Below are 16,534 nucleotides of genomic sequence, written 5' to 3' on the forward strand. Positions count from 1 at the left end.
CAGCTGTTTCTCTCTGATCTGAGCGCTCATGATTCGACCTTACTAGGCGGAGACTTGGCGTCAAAGAGGATATACGCATATCACGTTAATTGACCTTAAAGGGCGGGCACATCTTTAAGGTGGGTGAGGCTACTGGTTTGTATGACCAATTATACGCCACTATCTCACGAGGTGTGGGTGGTGTCACGAATTGAGGAGAGGCTCCCAGCCATCGGTGGGAAGGTTTTAGAAGGGGGCAGAGCTCTACCCGGAAGTGTCTCGCGGCTGAGCACTCTGTCATTTGGCCACGGTTGGTTCTGAGGAGAGGGACAGCAACGGCAAAAGAAACGCAGGAACAAGTCAGTTGGATAGAGAGAATGTTTTTTTTTTTTTTACAGAAATCCTTTAAACAATGAAACCCACCGAATAAGCCACTACAGTCAACTAGTATTGAATTCGTTTTAACAATTTAATTCAATGACATTTTTTTTTTTTTTTTAGACAAGCAAGGTTAGCGGTTCGCGAGAGAGCTGTGTCATTGAGCAGGCAGGACACGTCAGGAGAGGAGAGAAAAGCTGGTTAGCCATAACTAGCTACTATATGAGCGAAAGCCATAAAAGTACCATATCGCTTGTCATAAACTTGATTTTCACAATTTTATCAGACACATCGAGATTGCCGGTTGACTACAGGACGATCGAGTCATCGCCTGGATCAAGGGTAACGTTAGCGACCAAAAGGTGAAAAAGGGATTTTATTGTCGATGTGTGTGCAACGTCGCTTTAGCCAGATTATTCATACACTACTATAGCTAGCTAGCATCTGTGACTATCGACTATGTCATATCTGTTTAAGATTTTGCCTAAAACAATCAAACTGTTGGGGGAAGTGCCTATAACAGATTAAGAGTAAATAAACCATCATCATTTTCTGAAATTAAAAGGTTGAATCCAAACAACGGGATAGGCTTTGACAGCTGTCAGGCAAGCAAGGTCGCTTGTCTGTCATGATTTCGTTCAAATTTAGCTAGCTAATGTTAGCTGGCTAGCGTCATTTTCCAAATACTGTTGCATATGACTATTGCAACTGGCCAGCTAACTTTAGTATGTTATCGACAAAATGCTAGCTAGTTAATTGGCCTTAGAAATGTCACCACTGCAATCTCCTGTCGACTGTCCGACATACACTACATTGCCAAAGTAGTGGATTCGACTATTTTAGCCACACCCGTTGCTGACAAGTACATAAAATCGAGCACCCGTCCATGCAATCTCCATAGACAAACACTGGCAGTATTGTGGCCAGTACTGAAGAGCTCAGTGACTTTAAACGTTGCATCGTCATAGGATGACACCTCGCCTGCTAGAGCGGCACCGCTCAACTATAAGTGCTGTTATTGTGAAGTGGAAATGTCTAGGAGCAACAACGGCTGTGAAGTGGTAGGCCACACAAGCTCACATAACAGGACCGCCAAGTGCTGAAGCACGTAAAAGTAATTTGTGCTGAAGCACGTAAAAGTAATTTGTCCTCGGTTGCAACACTCACTACCGAGTTCCAAACTGCCTCTGGAAGCAACGTCAGCACAATAACTGTTCGTTGGGAGCTTCGTCATAAAATGGGTTTCCATGGTCGGGCAGCCTAAGATCACCATGTGCAATGCCAAGCTTCAGCTGGAGTGGTGTAAAGCTTGCTGCCATTGGACCCTGGAGCAGTGGAAACACATTCTCTGGAGTGATGAATCGCGCTTCACCATCTGGAGGACCGACGGACAAATCTGGGTTTGGCGGATGCCAGGAGAACGCTACCTGCCCCAATACATAGTGCCAACTGTAAAGTTTGGTGGAGGAGGAATAATGCTCTGGGGCTGTTTTTCATGGTTCGGGCCCCTTAGTTCCAGTGAAGGGAAATCTTAACTCTACAGTATACAATGGCATTCTAGACGATTCTGTCCTTCCAACTTTGTGGCAACAGTTTGGGGAAGGCCCTTTCCTGTTTCAGCATGACAATGCCCCTGTGCACAAAGCGAGGTCCACACAGAAATGGTTTGTCAAGATCGGTGTGGAAGAACTAATCACCCAACATCAGTCCCTGACCTCACTAATGCTCTTGTGGCTGAATGGAAGCAAGTCCCCGCAGAAATGTCCCAACATCTAGTGGAAAGCCTTCCCAGAAGAGTGGAGGCTGTTATAGCAGCAAAGGGGCGACCAACTCCATATTAATGCCCAAGATTTTGTAATGAGATGTTCGACGAGCATGTAGTGTAGCTTACCAGAAAACGTTAGCTAACTAGGTAGTTAGACTAGTGTAGCATATTCTGTGGCAATGTAAAGATGGTGCTAGATAACCAACTAGCTAGCATACAATAAATAATTTAGCTACAACATACAAGGTGGAACTGATGTGGCATCTCACGTTAGCAAGGTTATTATATTAGCAGCTATTCTCGACAGATGGCTTTAACTCATTCCATGAATTTGTGTCCATTAATACCTTAACCATAAGGTAAGAGGAGTTCCTAATGTATCAGTGACCTAAATTCATTAATTAGCTAAGTACAAGGGATGAGTGTGAACCCGAGGCACTCAGCCCTCTGTGGAATAAAAATCAATAAAAATGTTTGTTTTATTTATTTAACCTTTTATTTAACTGAATGAGTTTGCCAAATGTGGACTAGCAAGATGGTTACTAGCAGAAAAGGGTCTGACGTAGCTAGATTTCAAAGTCCATTACACTGTTGACTGCCGGATTCTCAATTACAATCATTGAAATAATAACTGGTGTGTTTTCTGTTTGCCCCTCTCTTTAGGACGTAAAGATCACGGGATAGCACATATTGTGTGGGGGAAAACAAATGGGGGATTACGGGTTTGGAGTCTTAGTGCAAAACAACACTGGCAACAAGTCTGCATTCCCAGTTAGAATTCACCCACATCTGCAACCTCCACATCATCATCAGAATGCGTCTCCAAGCCCTGCTGCTTTCATAAACAATACCACATCTGGTAATGGCAGTAGCAGTGGGTCGCCTTGGCTGTTTTCAGCCACAGCTGCCCACAGCAGCATGCAAGATGAAATTCTTGGGTCTGAAAAGCCCAAAGCCCAGCAACAGGAAATGCAAGAAACGCAAGAAAAGCAACAACTGTCCCCTGGCCACCAAGAGTCTGTAATCATATCTGAGTTAGAGAAGGCGAGGTCCGAGGAGAACAAGGTGGAGGGCAGCCCCTCAGAGGGTAGCAATGGAAAGGAGAAGCTGCGCCTCGAGTCCCCAGTACTGACAGGCTTCGACTACCAAGAGACATCGGGTCTTGGGACTCCAGCCCAGTCCAGTACCTCCTCGTCCCTGACCGGCTTCAACAACTGGTCAGCGGCTATTTCCCAGACACCCTCCACCATCATCAACGAGGATGTCAGCTTCTTCAACCCAGCTGCCTCCGCTAACAATGGGGCCCTCCTGTTCCAGAATTTCTCCCACCACACCAGCCCAGGCTTTGGGGGAAACTTCTCCCCCCAGATTGGACCCATCTCCCAGCACCATCCCCCACATCCACACTTTCAGCACCCACACAACCAACACCAACAGCACCGCAGGTCCCCAGCCAGCCCCCACCCTCCTCCCTTCCCCCATAGGAATGCTGCGTTCAGCCAGTTGCCGCATTTGTCCAATAATCTGAATAAACCCCCGTCACCTTGGGGTAGCTACCAAAGCCCTTCTCCCTCTCCCTCCTCAACCTCCTGGAGTCCTGGCGGGGGCTATGGTGGCTGGGGAGGCTCCCAGGGGCGTGAGTACCGTCGGGGCCTCAACGGAGGCATGACCCCCCTGAACTCCATCTCCCCGCTGAAGAAAACCTTCCCCAACAACCACGTGCCGTCGCAGAAGTACTCCCGCACCAGCCCTGGGTTCAACCCCAAATCCTGGATGGATGAGAGTGTGAGCAGGAGTGACAACATCTTCCCCTTCCAGGTCAGTCAATAATTCCCACTGGTTTTATATAGTGTCTTCTGACTGTTTAATGATATTAGAGCCATTCAGCGAGACGAAATAGAATTGTGTGTACCCAAAGACCTTACTCTGCGTTACGTGATGAATTTGTCACGCTATTAGATGTTGGTCCTAATGCTTTAATTGCCAGAGGCCTCTTATGACTAGCGTAGCTGTACCACTGCAGTGATGTGTGCCACGTATATGACATACAGAAGCTATGACAGCCTAGAAAATATCAGATCATTTTCTTCATCCAGAGAACACACTGTAGCGAAATGGATGGAACATCAATTACCTATCTTTCCGTGAAAGTGATTTTTAGGATTACAGGGCTATTAATAACCTGAGACTACCGGTCTACACATCCTTTATAATGCCACCTCATTTATAATGCAATCTGAAATTTGATTGATAGCACACAATGAAGATGACTTGGATAACGGTATTATGCGTTGGAAAACTGATAGGATTGATGGAAAGGGCTTGGAGATGATTTTATTGATCAAGCACAGGGGTGACTGTGTCTGGAGGGGGGGGGGGGGTAGAGGTGGGTGCAGGGGTTGGGCTAGTATACGTGCTGGAAGGCTTGATTTGAAGGCTCTGAGGATACCCCCCCCAGAAGTGCTGACAGCCATGATGCCATATCGACCAAGTTAGATATAACCTGACTGCTATGTTACTGTAGCACACGGCAGTGCTGTGCTCTTGTTGGTTCAGCTAGCCTGTGTTGCTCAGGCTAGCTGGATTATGGCCCTCTGACCTCTAAATGCATTGGGGTGGAGGGTATGATTGGGGGTTAGTTTCCTGATGCAGGCTGTAATAACTGAGACACATTGTTTTTTAAAAATAATTAAGAAGCATTTTCTAGTCTACTTCAACAGGGGATGCTGAATATTCCCAGATATCGGGTAAGGTTGGCCTGACAGGCAGAAGTGTTCCATAGAGACTGTCGGAATGAAGTTGTGCTCTTTAAATCCATTGGAAATGAATCCTCTGCAACGATGTCTATATCGAAGGTTTGGGTGGTGAAAGGCTACTGTCGTGTGACTGAACTGAGGGATCTGCCGTGGATCAAAATCCAGTAGTAGGTTAGGTGTATCTGTTCGCAACTGCTGTGGAATTATTACACAGATATTACATTGTTATTGTATAATCATGCTTAGTCACGCTAGGATAAATCACATAGGTAAGATGATCTGTTCTATGTAACCTAATGATTACTTTTATTATATAGGCTAATTACATTACTACAGTACCAGTCAAAGGTTTGGACACTACTCATTCCAGAATTTTTACTATTTTCTACATTGTAGAATAATAGTGAAGACGTCACTACTATGAAATAACACATGGAATCATGTAGTAACCAAAAAAGTGTTAAATCAAAATATATTTTATATTTCAGATTCTTCAAAGTAGCCACCCTTTGCCTTGATGACAGCTTTGCACACTCTTTGCATTCTCTCAACCAGCTTAATGGGGTAGTCACCTGGAATACATTTCAATTAACAGGTGTGCCTTGTTAAAAGTGAATTTGTAGAATTTATTTCCTTAATGCGTTTGAGCCAATCAGTTGTGTTGTGACAAGGTAGGGGTGGTATAAAGACCAAGTCCATTTTATGGCAAGAACAGCTCAAATAATCAAAGAGAAATGACAGTCCATCATTACTTTAAGACATGAAGGTCAGTCAATATAGAACATTTCAAGAACTTTGAAAGTTTCTTCAAGTGCAGTCACAAAAACCATCAAGCGCTATGATGAAACTGGCTCTCATGAGGACCGCCACAGGAAAGGAAGACCCAGAGTTCATTAGAGTTAACTGCACCTCAGATTGCAGCCCAAATAAATGCTTCACAGAGTTCAAGTAACAGACACATCTCAACATCAACTGTTCAGAAGAGACTGCATGAATCAGGCCTTTATGTTCGAATTGCTACAAAGAAACCACTACTAAAGGACACCAATAAGAAAAAGAGACTTGCTTGGGCCCGAGCAATGGATATTATTAGGCCGGTGGAAATCTGATGGTGTGGGGGTGCTTTGCTGGTGACACTCAGTGATTTGTTTAGAATTCAAGGCACAATTAACCAGCTTGTCTACCACATCATCCCATCTGGTTTGCGCTTAGTGGGACTATTATGTGTTTTTCAACAGGACAATGACCCAAAACACACCTCTAGGCTGTGTAACATGGAACCCAAACCGGCTGTGCACCATTGTGCATACATTTATTTTGTCCCCCTACACCAAACGCGATCACGACACGCAGGTTAAAATATCAAAACAAACTCTGAACCAATTACATTAATTTGGGGACAGGTCGAAAAGCATTAAACATTTATGGCAATTTAGCTAGCTAGCTTGCACATGCTAGCTAATTTGTCCTATTTAGCTAGCTTGCTGTTGCTAGCTAATTTGTCCTGGGATATAAACATTGAGTTGTTATTTTACCTGAAATGCACAAGGTCCTCTACTCCGGCAATTAATCCACACATAAAACGGTCAACCGAATCGTTTCTAGTCATCTCTCCTCCTTCCAGGCTTTTTCATCTTTGAACTTATATGGTGATTGGCATCTAAACTTTCATAGTATTACCACGACGACTGGCAAAACAGTTAATCTTTCAATCACCCACGTGGGTATAACCAATGAGGAGATGGCACGTGGGTACCTGCTTCTATAAACCAATGAGGATATGGGAGAGGCAGGACTTGCAGCGTGATCTACATCAGAAATAGGAATCACTTCTATTTTAGCTCTTGGCAATGCGGACGCGCGTGAGCAGTGTGGGTACAATAATTGAATAACATGGATTTCTACATTTATTTTGTAACGCTCGTGCACGCGACGTGTCCGGTCTGTTCAGCATGTAAGGGCTATTTGACCAAGGAGAGTGATGGAGTGAGTGCTGCATCAATGACCTGTCTTCCGCAATCTCCTGACCACAACACAATTGAGATGGTTTTGGATGAGTTGCACGGCAGAGTGGAAAAGCAGTCAACAGGTGCTCATCATATGTGGGAACTCCTTCAAGACTGTTGGAAAAGCATTCCAGGTGAAGCTGGTTGAGAGAATGCCAAGAGTGCAAAGCTGTCATCCAAAGAAAAGGGTGGCTACTTTTGAAGAATCTCAAATATAAAATATATTTTGATTTGTTTAACATTTTTTGGTTACTACATGATTACATATGTTATTTCATAGTTTTGATGTCTTCACTATTCTACAATGTAGAAAATAGTCAAAATAAAGAAAAATCCTTGAACGAGTAGGTGTGTCCAAACTTGTGACTGTTAGCGTACATAATAAATAGGTTCCCTGTCTCTCAGTCCCTGAACAAGCAATGTTTTCAGCTTAACTTAGTGATAGTGAACACCAGGCCATTGATTGCATGACTTTCTCTTGTGACTGCCAGGCATGTCCAAATGGTTCTACATAGTTTCCATCTCATCACGGAGAAAACAGGTGGGGGGTTTGTGGTGTTCCTTTTGGAGTCATTTTTCTGCATATCCATTCCTAACCTTATACCTGTTTTTAATGGTATAATGCTTTTAGGCCAGGGGTCGGCAACAGGAGACCCCCCCAAAAAAAATTGTTTTAGGATTTTGTTTTTTGGTGAAACAAGACGTCAACATTTAACAGGAATTCAGCAAAAAATAAGTTGACTGTAGAAAATCTGTTCCCAAGCATTCCCATGAATACATTTTTATTTGTTTAATCAAGATCTAAAAATGAATTTCGGCCCCCCGATCATCTGCTTTGACAAACCGTCCCACGGCTGAATCTAGGTGCCTACCCCTGCTGTAGGCTATGTTGTCCCTCGTTATTTAGCATAGCCTACGTCCATCAAGCTTGCACAACATTTACATTGCTCAAGTAACATTGTGTAGAAATACCTTACTGTCTACAATACTTCGGCTTCATACTGTAGCAGCACCTTTTCATAGAAATCTTGGTTATGTTAATCAACAGTGGATGCCTGTTTGTAACTTATTTAAATGAGCTTTCACTGACTGTTTAGGTGTCTGCCTTGGGGAGTTAACACATTAAAGTGATGTGATACTGAGCTCTTAGAGTTTAATGGTGCTGGAAGTTTCCATAGGCCTGCTGTGTCTCAGCCAAGAATATCTCATGTTCGGTGTGAAAGTGGAGGCTGTCTGATGGGGGGACTAGAGCACTCGCTCCATGCAAGCCCACACAGGTGAGATGTTGATGATTAACCTGTGTCTCAGGGAGGAAATGAGAAGGGAGATGCTGCTCCCACTTGGGAGAACAAAAACCGGTTTATAAGGCAATGGCGCTAAAAACAAAAGTGTTGCGTAGAACACGGACGGAATTATGGAATCCAGACATTAAAATGGAATTCAACAATATTCAGAAATGTATTGAACTTAGTAGGAAATTCACAAAATGTATTGAATTTATTAGAAAATACATTAATTTCCCCAAGTTAATCATAAGACTTGCATCAGTGATTCTTATTTTCCTGCAACTTTCTGAAACTAAACAGGAATGTTCTTCAGTGTGTGTGTGTGCGTGCGCGCGCGGATATCTACACTTTGTGTGGCCGTTAGCGATGATGCTAATGATAACGTTTCCCACAAAGGTTCTCAATTAAATGCTAACTACAAAGTTTGTTTTAGGCCTACCAGACAGAATATCATGATTGTTTGCATCAATCCAGTGGTTATTTGTTTTGCCAACTCTGCAATTACATGAGCGCTACAGAAACTTGGCTAACCAAACAACGGCATTAAAGGGTAATTACACCCCAAAATCTTAATTTATTCTATTTTTCCCAGACTTCAAGTGGTCTGATGCGGTTTAAGCATTTTTCTGGACTTATAACATCGAATGTTTTTTTTTTTTTTTTTTTTTCAGAGCGATAAATAAATGGGAAAAACAAAACGGAGATAACACAATCAGGCAAAAAATAAACCCGATTTTCTAGGGCCATAAAGATGGACCCTTTATTTAGATGTGATGTTCATTCTGTGATGGCCTTGGGCTGTGCAGCTGCTGATCACAGAGCATGACTGTACTGGGAGACCTAACCTACATTTTTTTTATTTAGCCTTTATTTAACAAGTCAGTTTAGAACAAATTCTTATTTACAATGATGGCCTACCGGGGTTAACTGCCTTGTTCAGGGGCAAAACGACAGATTTTTACCTTGTCAGGTCAGGGATTCGATCCAGCAACCTTTCGGTTACTGGCTCAACGCTCTAACCACTAGGCTACCTGCCGCCCCAAATGAACAAGGAGGCTGTTTGTTTTTCAGGCTAGGTCTCCTCTCTGTTTGTTTCTGTATTAGAGCAGCTTTTGTCACTGGTTGCAGGTGCCGTTGGCAAACAGTCATATGTTTCCTACAGTAGGTCCAGTGTCATCTCTCAGGGATTAGTGACTATGCCTCCCAGAGAGGGATGTTATGATAATATAAAACATGGACAGGCCCCTGGTCCCGACTATAGGCTTACTGCCTTTGGGTACGGTATTAGAGCTGTGTTCTTAGGCCAAGCTCTCTGCACTGAGGCAGGGCCGGTCTTACACTTTCTAAACCCCGGGCATCCTCTTAGCTCTGTGTAAGCTGCTCTACAGACTTCCGTGACTGGGAGGGACAGGGCCTACTGCTCGGTAACATGCCTGTGGATCTGGGGTTGGGCAGGCACCCAAAGGGCCATATTTAGCAATCTAATGTATGTGGAAAATTGTTAGAGGTAGCCTACGGTTGTGATTTTTCTGGTTAACCTTTTTTTAAACCAAGAACATATGTTTGCTTGCATTTATAGCTGCTTCAAATCACAGTTGTTGTCATTAGGGCTGGGTGATATATCAAATTAATTCAAATGTATGTTTTAGGACAATATTCCCGAAACCGGTTTCAATTCAGTATTTGAGGTTTGTTCCAACAGAATCAGTCATATGGACACACAAAGACGTTGAGACATTATTTTACTGTAATACAGGAGTAGTTAACCTTTCTAATGAAAACCTTTTTATGTATCAACTCAACAAATTTCACACAGAGCAGTCATTACTAAAATGGGGAGTATCCATTAAAATTGATTCTGAAAAATGAATTCTCAGTTTTTCACTAGCAGCATTTGAGGTACCATGTACCACTAGCAGCATTTTAGCCAAAAACTGTTATACTAGCTGTCTAGTCTGTGTTTTTAGAAATGTGCAATTTTCATCAAAGATGGGTGCGTTCGTAAATTCACTCTTGCCATCTACTCCAATTTCTGAGCACTCTCGATTGTGTGCTAGAGTGCAGAATAACTGATGAATTTACAAATGCTCAACACCTGTTGAATATTGGCTGGTGTCGGTAAGCGTCGGCAAAATTTAAATTGTTGCCAGCAGCCCTGTTATAGCCACCAGCGCTCTGGATAACACGAAAACAGCCTAACCAGCTCTGCTAGGCCGAGTAAAATGGTCAGAGTGGAATGTTCTAATTTGTGTCGAAGTAGCTAGAAAGCTAGCCAACCTTAGCCAATTAGCTTGGGTGCTTGACTGCCGTTGTGAGGTCAGAACGCTCGGATCAACCCTACTCCCAGGTCACAGCGCCCAGTGTGCGCTCTGAACGCTCCGAGAGCGAAGTGATCTGAATTTACGAATAGACAATCTGACAACGCTCTGAATTGGCAAACACCCAGAGTGCACTCTGGGACTTGAATTTACGAACACACCCTAAATAAGGAATTGCGAGCTCGTTCTAATTCTGAGAAATAAGTTAGGCCACTCGATTTCAACTGAACAAAGTGGACAGGCTAGCATGCTGTTCAAACGTATGGAAATGGACAGATGGGTGTGTTCATAACAACACTTCTACCTTGTTAGCTAGGAAATAGGTCCAAGTTGGCTAAACTTGAATTATAGAGATTAGCTGGCTACTAACTAGCAAGTGTGCTTGTGATTTGTGAGATTGTTTTCTATAATCAAATCAAAATGTATTAGTCAAATGCGCCGAATACAACAGGTGTGGCCCTTACAGTGAAATGCTTACTTACAGGCTCTAACCAACAATGCAGTTAATAAAAAAATATGGATAAGAAATAAAAGTAACAAGTAATTAAAGAGCAGCAGTAAAATAACAATAACGAGACTATATACAGGAGGTACCGGTACAGAGTCAATGTGCGGAGGCACCGGCTAGTTGAGGTAGTATGTACATGTAAGTAGAGTTATTAAAGTGACTGCATAGATGATAACAACAGAGTAGCAGCGGTGTAAAAGATGGGGGGGGGGGCAGCAATGGAAATAGTCTGGGTAGCCATTTGATTAGGTGTTCAGGAGTCTTATGGCTTGGGGGTAGAAGCTGTTTAGAAGCCTCTTGGACTTAGACATGGCGCTCCAGTACCGCTTGCCGTGTGGTAGCAGAGAGAACCGTCTATGACTAGGGTGGTTGGAGTCTGACAATTTTCAGGGCCTTCCTCTGACACCGCCTGGTATAGAAGTCTTGGATGGCAGGAAGCTTGGCCCCAGTGATGTACTGGGCCATTCGTTCTACCCTCTGCAGTGCCTTGCTGTCGGAGGCCGAGCAGTTGCCATACCAGACAGTGATGCAACCAGTCAGGATGCTCTTGATGGTGCGGTTGGGGGCATGTAAAACGTCTGCCTTCTGCTCCGGTGCCATTTTACATTTTAAGGGATGCTTTGGGATTTTGGCAATAAGGCCCTTTATCTACTTCCCCAGTGTCTGATGAACTAGTGGAAACCACTTATCCCTGTGTCCAGTATGGAGGAAGTTGGAGGTAGTTTTGCGAGCCAATGCTAACTAGCATAAGCCCAATGACTGAACTCTATGGGTATCTGCTAGCATGCTTTTTGCTTGCGAACCTACATCTAAATTCCTTCATAGTGGACACAGAAAAAATGGTATCCACTAGTTCATCGGACTCTGGGGAAGTAGATACAGGACCTCATTGCCAAAATCCCGAAATATCCCTTTAAGACCATGGAAGTAGCCTATGACGTCTGTTAGTTCATGATACGGCAGGATGTCTTATCAAAACAGAAAATATCGACCCCAAAGGTCTCGTGTTCACATCATTGTGTGTATCAGTTGACGGTGTACTAATGGGAAGATGTTTTGGGATGTGTAGACTGACTGTTTGACTGACTAATGTGCTGAGGTTAGTATCAGACAGGGCTCTACGCTGACCTTTTTTACAAGGAGCACATGTGCTCTTAAGTTGAAAGATTTAGGCACACAGAAAGAAGGAGCACAATGAAAAATATTTGAGATATTAAAGATAGAATCCTTCAATTTTCTATGCGCACTGGTGCTCTTAAATATAAATTCTGGGTCGCACAGCAAAAGATTTGGGTACATATGCAAGTAAAATGGTCGCGCTGTAGAGCCCTGTCAGATGTAATCTTTTGTTCTATGGTTATAGTAACAAGCCTCATTCATTCGATCTCATTTAGCCCCCCATTTACGGCCAGCACACTTTCCAGCTATTAAAAGTTAGAGGGCATTAGCCAATTAGTCACGATCCTGATGGCGGTAAATGCCCCTTGAATAATGAAAGAATTGACCATCAGTGACAAGTGCACGACCGTGTTCTTATGTTCTCTAACCTTCTACCCTTGAATGGAGTTATGAAACAGGACGCGTACTGTGTGTTTTAACGAGCGGAGATGGGGGAGGGGGGGGGGACGTGTCTGAAGTGTCACAGGCGTTTTAACTCCCAGTCTCTGATTAGGATCTGTTGCTGTTTTTAATTACTTTATCACCAAAGTAGATCTGGCTCCTCTGTGGAACCAGTCTGCACCCCCTGCTACGCCTCCCTCCCTAACCATGCTCTGGGACTGGCTTCATGGGCTTGTGGGTGTTTTAATGTGGAAGGCTTTGAAATGCCTTGACCAGCAACACAAAAATCAAGTGTCAAAGCTGGGCCCCCTTCCCTAGCTCCCTCCCCCCTTCCCTAGCTCCCTCCCCCCTTCCCTAGCTACCTCCCCCCTTCCCTAGCTCCCTCCCCCCTTCCCTAGCTCCCTCCCCCCTTCCCTAGCTACCTCCCCCCTTCCCTAGCTCCCTCCCCCCTTCCCTAGCTCCCTCCCCCCTTCCCTAGCTCCCTCCCCCCTTCCCTAGCTCCCTCCCCCCTTCCCTAGCTCCCTCCCCCTTCCCTTTCCATTATTTTAGCCGTGACATTGTACATTAATGTTGTGGCAGAAACGCATGTTTCATCAAGGCCTGTTTTAGCAGTGTTCTTCACGTCGGATAGTTTGGCCTTAGCTTCTAGCTATACTCCCAAACACAGGCTCGCTGCCTGGAGCGAGTTGAAATACAAAATACTCCGGTTTGGTCTCTCTGACTGTTTCCCACTATTCTTTTGTCTCTTAATCAGTTGAAAACTATTTTTCCTCATAGTTAGGGAATTATTTCATTACATTCCTATGTGCCACTCGCCTATTACTTAGTCTAAGCTTGACTTTAAAAAAAAATTCCTTAAAGATTATTGTTGAGCTTGGTAAGGAAAAGTCTTATTTGACCCGCCCACCTAGGTGTGTACTTTGGAGGTGAACCAAACTTCTCATGTGAGGCTGTGAGAAGGAAAGAGTTGAAATGAGGGACAGGCAGGCTCAACTGGCCAATGCCGTGCTCATAAGGGCTATGTGTCTGTGTGCCTACGTACGTAGCCTAGTCCTGTAGAATCCATCTCCCACCATGACGACGCACAAGTATGGCTGCTGTTGCTATGCATCTGAATGCATTGGCAACCGCAGGAAGGGTCCTAGTAAAGTACTAGGTAATGAGATGCCATGTCATGACGACACACAAGTATGGCTGCTGTTGCAGTAGTTACGCATCTGAATGGATTGGCAACTGTAGCGATTAAAGGGATATTGCAAGATTATGACAATTGTGCTATTGTTCTACTTAGCCAGAGTCAGATTCTAGCGTATGCTACTGTACCTGTAGACTTCCAGTCATTGCGCTAACGCTAGTTAGCATTGGCTCACGAAACTACCTCTAACTTCCTTCATACTGCACGTAGAGACATAAAAATGGTATCCATGAGTTAATTTGACTCTGGGTAAGTAGGACAGCATAATCTCGTAGTATCCCTTTAATCGCTACAGTTGCCAATCCATTCAGATGCGTAACTACTGCAACAGCAGCCATACTTGTGCGTCGTCATGATGCCGTATGGCATCTCATTACCTAGTACTTTACTAGGACCCTTCCTGTTTCGCCTCTTAGGATAGGGCTCTGTGCACACTGTTTTTTTGTTGAGTATTTATTTTGTAATGAATTAAGAGTGTTTTTGTGTTAATCTACTATTTGACTTCAAGTAGTTCATCTCTCTGTGGATTGTAGAAAATACATTCTTGGCTACTGCAGCCCCAGCCTACTGGTGATTTGTGTGGTTGTCACTCCTAAGGTCATGGTTGTTAATTCTGTTAGTTTACTGCTCCATGGCCACCATTTTAACGCTTGTTTCCATTCCCACTGCTTAGCATTAGGGCTGGTCGACATGGCCACAATATCACAGTATTTTTCACATTTTTGACTGTTTTATGTTTTTGAATAGTACAAGTTAAATGCTTTATGAGTAGTGCGTGACCCTACATACGTTCTAAGTGATTTCAATGGGTCTCTCTCCATTCTGATTGTTTTATACTGGTTAATTAAACTTCAACCCAAAATAATTGTCTGCATTTTCATAAATCTCATTTGTGATCATTTCCTCACTGCCACGTAGAGCTTGTTTGTTTTGTTAAATGTGATAAGTTGTGTGTAACGTCCACTTTTATAGTTTACTCCGCTACTTGAGTCATCTCTCTCTGATCTCTCTCTCTCTCTCTCAGACCTAGTCCCACCCCCTGTCACTCAAGGAGCGCATTTGTTGTTGCTTGACCACGAGACACTTTCGTTCAGTCTGCATGGTCAGTGCAGCACATGCAACAATGTTGATGTCAACGATGTGGTTTCCACTTTGATCTTAATATAAATCCACAAGCATTCTATAATTACAATATTAGTTTGTGTTTCTTACATCTGCGAACAGCTAGTTTGTATTTTCTTAGCAAGATAAGCTAAATCATGTTAGCCACTAATGCTAATAGCTAGTTAGCTGGCTAGCATGAATATGTTGGCTTTATGAATAAAGATTTAACGTAGCCAAAATTATAGGGTCCCCTAGGAAACACTGAACATCAATTTGGTTCCTATCCTGTCACAACTCGTCCATGACATTTTCATTCGTTGTCATGTCAAACACTGTATTCAAAGTGCCCACTATTATTTATATTCTAACTATAGAATTATAATAAACATTCTATTTCCATGATTCCAAAAGTTTACCCAAGTGTTTTGATCTAAATCGCAATTGCAGCATTTGGTTAAAAATAAGGCCTAGTATTTTTGCCCATATCGTGGCAGTGTGGAAATGATCTCAAATGAGTGCAGGAAATGCAGAAATTGATGGAAATGCAGGAAATTGTTTTAGGTTGAAGTTGAATTGAACATTATAAAACAATCACTCACTACTCATAAAGCACCCTGGGATCACTCACTACTCATAAAGCACCCTGGGATCACTCACTACTCATAAAGCACCCTGGGATCACTCACTAGTCATAAAGCACCCTGGGATCACTCACTACTCATAAAGCAAACGTACAACTTTTATTTATTCAAAAACATAAAATGCCGTCAAATACCGCCGTACCGTCAGAAATGTGAAAAATACCATATGATATTTTGGCCATATCGCCCAGCCCTACTTAGCATGATATTTTAATTGACCTGGAGCAGCTTGTCTTAATTTCCTGGAGGAGATAGGATGTATGACGCAACTACATGAGACTTCACACTAATATGTTTTTGGATTTGTCAAACATGGACTCTGGCCGAGTTGAAGTGCTTCTCTAGTCCTTTGACAGGCAGACAGATCTGGCCTGGGCTGAAAGATGCTGTCAATGGTGAATTATTTCCCAGTCTTGTCTGGCCTGGGCTGAAAGATGCTGTCAATGGTGAATTATTTCCCAGTCTTGTCTGGCCTGGGCTGAAAGATGCTGTCAATGGTGAATTATTTCCCAGTCTTGTCTGGCCTGGGCTGAAAGATGCTGTCAATGGTGAATTATTTCCCAGTCTTGTCTGGCCTGGGCTGAAAGATGCTGTCAATGGTGAATTATTTCCCAGTCTTGTCTGGCCTGGGCTGAAAGATGCTGTCAATGGTGAATTATTTCCCAGTCTTGTCTGGCCTGGGCTGAAAGATGCTGTCAATGGTGAATTATTTCCCAGTCTTGTCTGGCCTGGGCTGAAAGATGCTGTCAATGGTGAATTATTTCCCAGTCTTGTCTGGCCTGGGCTGAAAGATGCTGTCAATGGTGAATTATTTCCCAGTCTTGTCTGGCCTGGGCTGAAAGATGCTGTCAATGGTGAATTATTTCCCAGTCTTGTCTGGCCTGGGCTGAAAGATGCTGTCAATGGTGAATTATTTCCCAGTCTTGTCTGGCCTGGGCTGAAAGATGCTGTCAATGGTGAATTATTTCCCAGTCTTGTCTGGCCTGGGCTGAAAGATGCTGTCAATGGTGAATTATTTCCCAGTCTTGTCTGGCCTGG

At 43.5% G+C, this 16,534-nt stretch overlaps 1 protein-coding gene across 2 annotated transcripts in view; it reads left to right on the plus strand.

The window, feature by feature from the left end:
• Nucleotides 1-211: 211 nt before the first annotated feature.
• LOC115153968 (cytoplasmic polyadenylation element-binding protein 4-like) overlaps nucleotides 212-16,534 on the plus strand; it is a 34,321-nt gene continuing 17,998 nt past the window's right edge. The window contains exons 1-2 of one of the 2 annotated variants that reach the window (XM_029699699.1): nucleotides 212-719; nucleotides 2,786-3,940. In XM_029699699.1, the coding sequence (XP_029555559.1) occupies nucleotides 2,831-3,940 (1,110 nt within the window). In that variant the 5' untranslated portion in view covers nucleotides 212-719; nucleotides 2,786-2,830. The remainder of the gene's footprint in view (nucleotides 720-2,785; nucleotides 3,941-16,534) is intronic. The other variant, XM_029699700.1, reaches the window with a different exon arrangement.

This window comes from Salmo trutta, chromosome 19 (genome assembly GCF_901001165.1).
Source record: "Salmo trutta chromosome 19, fSalTru1.1, whole genome shotgun sequence".
NCBI classification, from domain to species: domain Eukaryota; kingdom Metazoa; phylum Chordata; class Actinopteri; order Salmoniformes; family Salmonidae; genus Salmo; species Salmo trutta.